Below are 11,300 nucleotides of genomic sequence, written 5' to 3' on the forward strand. Positions count from 1 at the left end.
TATTCAAAAAACAAAACCAAACCAATTTTATTTTTTTTAACAAATTCATTTATAAATCGTTAAATACTTCCTTAAATACTTGTCTTCAACATGTCATGTTTAGTTATTACCTTTTTCAATATTGATTTGATTATACACTACTTCACCAATATTCCCTATATTTAACACAAAAGGAAAAAATAAATAAAGTTACCAAATTTTCAAAAATAAATAAATAAATAAATAAAGTTACCAAAATATTTTTGTAAAGTGTTAATAATCACTTTTAGATGTTGTTTATGTTTACCTTTATAAATTTTAATTGTTTTTATTTATGGATTAAAATTTATATTTACTTAAATTGGATTATATATTTTCCTAAAAAAAATTGAAAGGAAGTTACCAAAATATAATCCAATTTTTTTTAGGAAAATATATAATCCAATTTAAGTAAATATAAATTTTAATCCATAAATAAAAACAATTAAAATTTATATAGGTAAACATAAACAACATCTAAAAGTGATTATTAACAATTTACAAAAATTAGTAGTACTATCGAATATGTACATCAATATAATTTAGTTACTTAATAAGAAAATAATTGATTAGATTGAAACGTTTTATTTCTCAATCTAAAAAAAAAAAAGATGTAATTCTTCAACATATTTAACCATATTTATGTTTTAAACTAATTGTAAATCTGTATCTTATAAACTACAATCTCTAAAATAACAATAACTAAATAATATTACTTTACTATTAATTATACTCTATTAAATGTATGTTGCTACTCAAGTAACACCTAACCTAATTATTAAAGTGAATATAAAATATTTTATAAACAACAACGTGATCTTGACCCTATTAATAAATATTTCATTTAATTTAAAATTATATTCACTTCTAAACTATAATTAGACTTTGATATTAAAATAATTAAATTTTATGTAATAAAACTAACCAAAATGTAATACTTCACTAATTATTATGATCATCATGAGGAAAAATATTATATTCATAAAAACTCAAATAATAGGGGCAGTACATAATAAATACCCCTAAAAAAATATAATTCTTTTAAATAATACAAAAAATTTCCTAAAAAGAAATCAAACTGATAATATATAGTAATGATTACAACAACAACAACAACAACAACAACAACAACAACAACAATAATAATAATAACAATAATAATAATATTAATCATCACCATCATCTTGATGGACCTTGATAATAAAAAAAAAAAAAATATATATATATATATATATATATATATATATATATATATATATCTTCTTGACGGACCGAGGGCCCATAACAATATATAGCCCAAAAATTTCTAAAGCCCATATATAAATACTAACCCCAACCCGTTTGACCCCAAATCCATTGTCATTTGCCATCTCCGTCTTTTTTTTTTTTTTTATAACAAAACCTTAAACTTTCATTAATGCATAGCAATAGTAGCAGAAATACAACGAGGAATAGCGTCAAAAAACTCAACAAGAGCGAAATCCCTATTACATAACGCTTTACGCGCAAGCACATGGGCTGTCTCGTTGGCACTGCGCCTAACAAAAGTAATGGAACTATCCTCGATACTCCCTAGTAAAAGCCGAATATCATCAATAATTTCTCCAAAAGGAGTAATATTTAACCCCTTCTGCACCGCATTCGTCACCAATTGAGCGTCAGTTTCCAGCACAATACGAGGCCAACCTATTTTCTTAATCCAACTTAACGCTTCCCTAGCACCCATCGCCACCGCCTCACGAACCAAGTAAACACCCGGAGACTTCATCATACCCACCCCAACCACCAAAGACTCCGCATCTCAAACCACCCAACCACACCCCATTTGACCCCGACCCTCATCCAAAGCCACATCAATATTTACCTTCAAGTGTAAGCCGAGTGGCGGATTCCAGTGCTCAAAATGATCTACATCCTCACCTCCCAGCCGTGGCACTCCCTCCTTACGCCTAGCTGCCCTCCAGTTTGCAATATATAATTTCGCACGCAAGACCAACGAACTGGACTCCACGGTATGCATATTCCACACCACAGCATTTCGTCCTTCCCATAAAGCCCAACAAACGACCACCACTGTCTCCAAAACCGTCTTCGGTAACGCCTCCCACATCTTCACAACCCATTCGTCAATGGACTCCACCTCCCCAAACCGCCATCCCCTATCCACCTCGCTCCAACACTCCCTCGAGAACGGGCAATTCGCAAACAAATGGACTATCGTTTCTGGCTCTATACCACATAACACACAAGTAGGATCGCACCTCACCTGTTTAACAGATAGAGCAACCTTAGTCGGCAAGCGATTCGTACACATAGCCCAAAAAAAACATTTAACCTTCGGTGGAATATCAAGTCCCCAAACCCCTGCCCAAACTCTCATCCCAGCCCCATCCCTACACCCCTTCACTCTCCTATAACCATTCTTCACCGAATACACCCATTGCTCTCCCCAACCTAATACGGAGTATCATCACGACTAGAATGTGAAACATGTACACTCAGTATTTTACGAACATCCTCCGGATAGAACAAATCACGTACAAGATCATAATCCCATTGAGTAGTACCCGTACAAAACAAAGACGCAACCACCGGTTTATTTAAATATTCAAGTTCAGGAGTTATAATTTTTGGATTTTGAGCATCCGTCAACCAAGAATCCCCCCAAACCCACACCCCATTCCCATTCCCTATTCTCCACCGCACACCCTCACAAAGCATGCCACGGGTCTCCCTAATACTAGACCACACATATGAAGGATTCGAACCCCTCCCTGCCTCCAAGAAAGAATATTTAGGAAAATATCTAGCCTTAAAAACTTTCGTTACCAAGGCTTGAGGGTTATTAATAAATTTCCATCCTTGTTTTCCTAGCATGGCCATATTCATATCTCTCACACACCGAAACCCCATACCCCCATACTTCTTTGGCTGACAAAGATCACTCCAAGTCCCCCGACGAATGCCCTTCCCATTCCTACGCTCACACCCCCACCAAAACGCATTCATTATCCTCTCAATCTCCCCACATAAAGTCCTAGGCAACAGAAAAACATTCATGGCATAATTTGGGATACTTTGCAACACAGTTTTCAACAAGACCTCTCGACCGGCCCTAGAAAGGAATCTATTCCCCCAATGCAAGACCCTAGCTCGAACTTTATCACGCACAAACCCCAAAACTTGCCTTTTATTTCTCCTAACCAACCCCGGAAGTCCAAAATAATTTCCCCTACCCCGCTGTTCATGAATACCAAGTACCTCACAAACAGCCTCCTTATCCTCCCTTTGAACCGCTTTCCCAAAGACAATAGAAGTTTTCCCTAAATTCACCTTCTGACCACTAGCCTCCCCATACTCCATTAAAATAGCCTTAATCACCCCCGCCTCCAAATTGTTTGCCCGGAAAAAAAACAAACAATCGTCAGCAAAAAAAAGATGCGAAATAGATGGAGCGGCCCTAGCTACCCTAATCCCGTGCAAAGCACCCACTTCCTCCTGCTCCCTTAACATAGAACTTAAACACTCCGCCACCACAATAAATAAACAAGGCGACAATGGATCCCCCTGTCTCAAACCCCTAGTCGGAACTATAGGACCACGTTCTACCCCTTCCACCAAAACCCAATACCTAACAGAGGACACACATACCCTCATCAAGTCCACCCATCTCTCCACAAAACCCAAATTAAGCAAAGCAGTAGTCATAAAATCACATTCTACCCTGTCATACGCTTTACTCATATCAACCTTTAAAACCCCATACCCCCCTCCACTACCTTGAAAACGATTTAAAGCATGAGTCGATTCATATGCAATTAACACATTTTCAACTATTGACCTCCCGGGAATAAAAGCACTCTGAGAAGGGGAGATAACAAAATCCAACACATTTCGAAAACGGTTTGCTAAAACTTTTGCAAGAATACGGTACATACACAAAGATATCGGGCGAAAATCAGACAACAACTCCGGTTTTTTTAATTTTGGGATTAAAGCAATATGGGTTTCACCAAGAGAAACAGGTAACTGACCATGAAGAATAAAAGATTTGCAAAAAGACACTACCTCCTCTCCCAAGATATCCCAATGAAGCTGGAAAAAAGCCGGTGACAAACCATCCGGACCCGGGGACTTATCAAGATGCATTGCAAAAAGAGCCCCTCTCACTTCCTCACTTGTCACCTGCCGAAGCAGCCCCTCATTCTGAACCTCTGTCACCCTCCGCTCAACACATCGTAACACCCTCCCCCATCCCCTGCACTTGCCCGAAACAGCTTAGAGAAATAATCGACAAAAACATTCCCCATCTCCCTCGGATCCGTGACCATAATGCCGTCCTCCCCCCTCACTCCTGTAATCGTGTTTCGCCTCCGCCTAGATTTCATCGAATTATGAAAAAATCTGGTATTGCAGTCCCCTTTCGAGTACCGCAACTCTTTTGCCCGCTGACAAAAACGATCACTTTGATTCTGCATTAACGACAAATAATGTCGTTGAACCTCCCCAAACTCCCTAATCTCACCCTCCCCTCTGGCAGTACGCAACCTCCCCATTCTCTCCTTACATTCTGCCAACTCCCTTCCCTCCTTATTTGCCTGCCCTCTACCCCACCGCCAAACTCTCCTCCCACAATCCCGTAAACGGTCACCCAAATCATCGCCTACTGCCCTCAACCACAACTCACTCACCACATCCCTGCACAAAGGGTGATTCCCCCATGCATTTTCAAACCTGGGTAACCTCCTAAAATCCCTCTTCCCCCTCGCATTCAATTTCAGAAAAATAGGAAGATGGTCACTAGAACTTTCCTCCAACGACCAAGCCTGGGCATTCCTAAAAACATCCCGCCACGCCCCCGACACCAACACCCTATCTAACTTCTCCTGAACCCAGTGTTGAGTTCCCCTCCCCTGCTCCCATGTAAACTGACAACCCTCAAACCCCATATCCTCCAGACCACTCTCCCGAACCGCCTCTTGAAACCCCCGTAACAACCAACCCGGGTGAGACACCCGCCCATGCTTCTCCCACCCCCATAATAAATCATTGAAATCCCCCATAATTAACCATGGAAGAGAATTCACAGTAGAAAGGTACCTCAATAAGTCCCACGACTCCCTCCGCCGTTGCCGCTTCGGACAACCATAAAACCCCGTGAACCGCTACCTTGGTAGCGTTCCATCACTTTCGATTCGCGTATCTATGTAATGATTTGAATAGCCGATAACCTCCACCGCAATCCCCCCATTCCAAAGCAACGCCAAACCCCCGCTCTGGCCATCAGCATCAACCACAAAATAGTTCGTATACCCTAACTTCACTCGCACATACTCCATACGTCTCGACCCACACAAAGTCTCCGATAGAAAAAGAACATCAGGTTTTTTAGAATTTACCAAACCCAACAAAATATGAACTGCCAGGGAATTTCCCAATCCCCGACAGTTCCAACTTAGGCAACTCATTGAGCCCGGTGGGCCTGGGAACCAGAGCCCACCTCATCAGACACATGTGCATGCTGACCCTCAGCTGACATGGGACGAGCCCAGTCACTATCCTCACCCCGAACCTCTTCCTCACTCACAACACGTCGTCTCTTCTGTTCCATAACTACCACCCCCTCACACTCAGTATCTGCAGTTAACGACCCATAATGATTAGCCGTTACACCATTAATACAAGGAATAATTGGCACTTCATGACGTAACCCCCTCAATAAATGCTCATCACTTCCACCACTCACATGATCCGTAACGGTCGCTACTCGTGAAACCCCGCCGGAAACAGCCGCCGGTGTTGGATCAAGAACCAACCAAGGGTTCACCGGAACGACAATCGGCTGTTTCCCCCTGCCCGCAACCACGCCCCGAACTGAACACCCCTCCCCTCCATTGCCGGGTCACAAGCCAACGAACAGAACTTTTCACTATGGCCGATTATGCCACAGAAAAAACAGAAAGAAGGTAATCTCTCATACCTCAAATCCACCCAAAACCATTCCCCTCCAGCTTTCCTCATTTTCATCCTAGACTTTAGTGGTTTACACACCACCAACTGGGAGCGAACTCTCATGAAGGACGTCTTATCGCCCTGGAAATTCCTAGCATCCGCACACTCAAACATCCCGACATGATCCCCAATGATTCTAGCCATTTTTCAGACATAAAACCCGACGGCAAACCGTGAACCTGCACCCAGAAAGAGCATAAGTCTAGGATTACCGCCATGGGATCATCGCCATCCTTTAGTCGACGCAGTAAAATCAGATTCTGGTCATACGTCCAGGGACCCTCATTCATTACCCTCGCAATATCACGTTCATGATAAAACGTGAATAGGTACCGTTCGCCATCCAATTCACGGATATGAACTCCTTTCACAGGTCGCTAAGCCTTCGCCATGACGTCGCGAAAAATAATGAACTTCAACGTACGATCAGTAACCACCCTTCCTACCACCGCAAACCAATAATCGATTACCGGTAAGGGACTCACCTCGACCTCCTCCTCAACTTCAACCCCCTCGTCATCATCATCAATCCGTAGCGCATCATATGCCTCAGCTAAAGCACACAAACTCGCCGGTGGTGTTGCCATTATCGTAACCGTCAGAAAAGAAAAAAACCAGGAAACCCTAAAACCGGGAGGAAACTCTCTATCAAGTCGCTAGAGAGAGAAAAAAAATCCACACTTAGCTGCCATCTCCATCTTCATCGCTGCTCTGTCTAAAACTCACTCTCCCTTTTACCATTCTAGAAATCCAATCAATACTTTTGTCTAAAACTCACCTCTGTCTAAAATTCAAATGCTCTCCGGCCTCGGCTTCTCTGCCATTAGCATATCCGGCCTCCTCTCCTTAAAATAAATGTCAAAAATTAATGGGTAAATGCTAGTGTTTCAAATGCAATATTTTATATTTGAATGATCTGTGCGCAGAAATACTTCTCATTGCATTAATTTATTTTCCATCAAAATAAGGATTTATGTAATGTGAATCTATTTATCTAATCTAGATTGACTTGGAATATATATGAATGATTGAAGAACCTGAAGTAAACTAATTCACTTGACCCTGCCCACATTCAAGTGATAATAATGAAGATAGTAATCTAGATTGAGTTGCAATATATATGAATGATCGGACGACACGTCACTGAAACAGCTCCATCACTGTTACATTGTTCATCTCTTCCCCGCAATTTTTGGTCTTATGCAGTGCAAATAGTTGTTTATCTGATAAACAGACTTCCTACTCCAATCCTCAACAATAAATCACCATTTGAATGTTTGTACCAAAAATTGCCAAATTACAAACGTTTGAAGAGTTTTGGATGCCTTTGTTTTCCATGGTTACGTTCCTATATACACACAAAGTTACAACCCAAGTCCATACCGTGTGTCTTTCTTGGGTACTCCACTTCTCAATCAGCTTATAAGTGTTGGGATCCAAAACGAGTAGGCTATATATTTCTAGGCATGTGAAATTTGTTGAGAATCAGTTTCTTTCTATTGAGCCACCACCTCATCAGTTGCCTATAATTCTCCACTGCAACCCTTTCCTCCACAGCCCCAAATTCTCCCCACCATATCCTTTTCATCCCCTAACAACTCTATCTTTACTCCCTCATTGTTCCCACTCCCAAATATGGTTGTGTCCTCATCCTCATATGTGCATATCTCTCCAACTAATGATATGTCTTACGCTATAGTCATAGAGTCATCCTTAGAGCGTTCTGATTCATCCCCTGCCAACTCTGCTGATACTCCCTCATGTGGTTCCTCAGTGTCAGGTGTTGCAACTCCAACCCCACCTCCCATTCCAGCACCGTGTGCTCGACACCTCGTCCAAAGCGTATTCGTAAGCCTAATCCGAAGTATTACAACGATAAGTTTATCAATGTAACCACCGCTCATCCTCTGCCCACTTCTCTTGAACCATCAACTGTTGCTTAGGCTTTGCCGGATCCCCTATGGCGTGATGCTATGGACAGTGAGTATCGTGCTCTACAAAAAAATAATACTTGGATCTTAGTCCCTCGTGATGGCAAAGAAGCCATCGGTTACAAGCGGGTTTTCCGCGTTAAACGGAAATCTGATGGCTCCGTTGATCGCTATAAAGCCCGTTTAGTTGCTAAAGGCTTTTTGCAAGAACCGGGCCGTGATTACTTTGAAACATTCAGTCCTGTAATGAAGCCTGTGATGATTCGGGTTATTATTACTATTGCTTTGAGTTGCAGGTGGGTAGTTCGCCAATTGGATGTAAATAACGCAGTTTTGCATGGAACTTTATATGAAGACGTTTATATGGAGCAGCCTCATGGCTACACGGATGCGCAGTTCCCTTCCTATATTTGTAAGTTGCAGAAGGCATTATACGGGCTCAAGTACGCGCTGAATTGTTGGTTTTGGTTTGTAGTTTGCGTAGGGGTTGAGATGTCAAATACTGTAGATGTGTAAGAATAAAACGAAGAGTCTATAACTCCCCGAGTGTCAGTCTCGAAGGAGGGACGTGGAGGTGTGTCAAGTGCTAGTGCTTTTGATTGATCAAGTCATGTGATACATTGAGTGTGGTTGTGGATGTGGTGAATGGAGATTTGAATGTGTAAGTGTTCATCAAGCAGTGCAAAGTGAAAATAAATATGAGAAAACAAGTATAAGAAAATAAGGGATTGGGTTGTGTTCGTCTATGTTGCATCCTAGTGTGTCTAAAGCAATGAGTAAACGAAGCATTGATGTTGGCTATTCAAGAGTGTGTTTTCTTAGTCCTCTTCCACCTCTGTGTACAAAGGCTTCTTGGACTTAGGAGTGCCTTTTAGCAACCAAAGTCCTAAGAGACATTTTATCAAACATCTTAGCTACACACTTTCCTACTATTCCTAATGAATTCCATAGGATCTATGATTGCCACAAAGCTTCAAGCTCAACTCTAATCAAAGACATGAAAGAGTCAAGAGCTCAATCTCTCATTTAGATTAGCCAAATCCATACAAGATCTCATCAAAACAACAATCAATAGACAAGAATAGGATTTCCAACAAACAAAGCAATAGAACCCAAAATAAGACATAAGATCATCACACTAGCAACATAGCTTCACACAATCCAAACCCTAGATTAAACTAGCCACACATATCAAGAATTCAAGAACAAAAGCTAATTCAATCTAAGAACAAAACAATAAAAATAGATTAAAATGTAATAGAGATCACCTAGTAATGAGAAATGGTTTCTTCAATCCAAGCTTCAAGTCTTTCTTTACAAGGTGAACTTTTGCAAGACTAAACTATCCTAAAAACTAAGAAAATGAAAAGGGAACTTTGGAAATTGAAGAAGGGGAAAATGCTTTTCTTTTGAAATTCTATCAAGGTGCCTTAAATAGTCTCCAAAATTTTGCCCTAGAAATATTTCTGCGCAGTGCTCCATCCACGCCACCTACACGCGTGGTTGCTGGCGTGGACGACTACTGTAAAGCTGCCACGCCACCAACACGTGTGTAGGCCTCTTTCCAGGCCCTCTAGGGCTCCTGACTTGCTCGGTTTGCTTGTTTAGCTCGTTCCTTGTTCCTAGTAGCTCCCGAGACCTCTGAAATGTCTCAATTTACACCAAGGGTAGCTTTGTGTGCGGTTAATGAATTTAAAGCACAAAATCTCAAAATATTATCACTTAAGGATACTAAAAACGCTATAAAACACCCTTGTTTATACTCAAATAATAAGTGTCTTGGGAGCTTATCAGGCGCCTCGGGCCTGGTATTTAGAACTGTCTAATTATTTGCTCACAGTTGGTTTTCAACGGTCGAAAGCAGACACCTCATTGTTTATTTATTTGGCGAAAGGAATTGTTGTTTATTTCCTAGTATATGTAGATGATATTATTCTAATTGGGAACAATGTCTCTTTTTTGGATGACTTCATTGCTAGTTTAGCTCGGCGGTTCTATATTAAAAACCTTGATGCTCTTCACCATTTTCTTGGCATTGAGGTTATTTCCACTGGTTCTGGTATGCTATTGTCTCAGGGTCGGTATTTGGCTGACATCCTACACCGCTTCCAATTGGATGGGGCGAAAGAAGTTTCCACACCTATGTCTACAGATGGGCGGCTTCCGCAAGCCGATTCTGGTGTTATTGTTGATGCGACTAGATATCGCTGACTCATTGGAATGTTATAGTATTTGTTGATTACGAGGCCAGACGTAGTGTATGTGGTTAATAAGTTGTCTCAGTTTATGCACTCTCCGGGAGCAGTTCATTGGCAGGCTGCTAAGAGAGTTTTGCGCTATCTTAAGGGCACTTATCACCACGGTTTGTTTATAAAATATGACTCTCCATTTACGTTGACTGCATTTTCATATGCTGATTGGGGTGATGTGCGGGATGGTGGACGGTCAACTACAGCATATGTGGTTTATCTTGGCCCGAACATTATTTCATGGAAGTCTACGCGACAGAAGACTGTATCTCGTTCGTCTACGGAAGTGGAGTACCGCGCGTTAGCTCATGCAGCGGTTGAAATTGTTTGGGTCTGTAGTTTACTACAAGAAGCTGGTATTGTCTTGACCCATGCACCGACGTTGTTTTGTGATAATTTGGGTGCAACATATGTGTGCAAGAACCCTGTCTTCCACTCCAGGATGAAGCACCTAGCATTGGATTATTTCTTTGTCCAAGATATGGTTACTGATGGTTCACTTTGTGTTCGTCATGTCTCATCATCTGAACAAGTGGTTGATGTGTTGACAAAACCATTGGGCCGACAAATGTTTCTAAGGTTCACTGATGGTTCCTCTATCTTGCGGGGGCGTATTAAGGATTATACTTCATCTGTTGCTTAGTCTTAGTCTTTGTTGTTAACTTTATTCTCCATTAGAGTAGGTCTACTATAACTGTAATATCTCCCCTATATATGTTGCTGCATTTCACATAATATATCATCAAATACTTTCCTTCATACAATCACCAATTGGCTACTAATTAATATATATATTTAAAGAGCATTTGATCTTGAATAAATCACTAATTACTAATTTTAGTTTAATTAATATTGTGATTGTTATGATTTATGTTGAAGACCATGCATTAAATTTAGTGTTTTCAATAATTATTTCATAATTTTATACCTTAAAATGCACATTTTTGCCTTTTTAGAGTTTCAGTGCACATTGTCCCTTCTTTCAAAGCACAGTGTTGTGCCTTATAGTGCACATTGTTGTGCTTTCAAGCTTATATATATATATATATATATATATATATATATATATATATATATATATATATATATA

General features: G+C 40.5%; 1 protein-coding gene across 1 annotated transcript; it reads right to left on the minus strand.

Annotated features, from left to right (window-relative positions):
* Positions 1-1,432: 1,432 nt before the first annotated feature.
* On the minus strand, positions 1,433-5,081 carry LOC115995902. Its single transcript, XM_031235048.1, has 5 exons — positions 4,450-5,081; positions 2,934-4,276; positions 2,354-2,472; positions 1,883-2,284; positions 1,433-1,780 (listed from the first exon to the last, which is right to left on the minus strand). Exons 1-5 carry the CDS (start codon positions 5,079-5,081, stop codon positions 1,433-1,435), a joined length of 2,844 nt encoding a protein of 947 aa, XP_031090908.1.
* Positions 5,082-11,300: the final 6,219 nt, after the last annotated feature.

This window comes from Ipomoea triloba, chromosome 11 (genome assembly GCF_003576645.1).
Source record: "Ipomoea triloba cultivar NCNSP0323 chromosome 11, ASM357664v1".
NCBI lineage: Eukaryota > Viridiplantae > Streptophyta > Magnoliopsida > Solanales > Convolvulaceae > Ipomoea > Ipomoea triloba.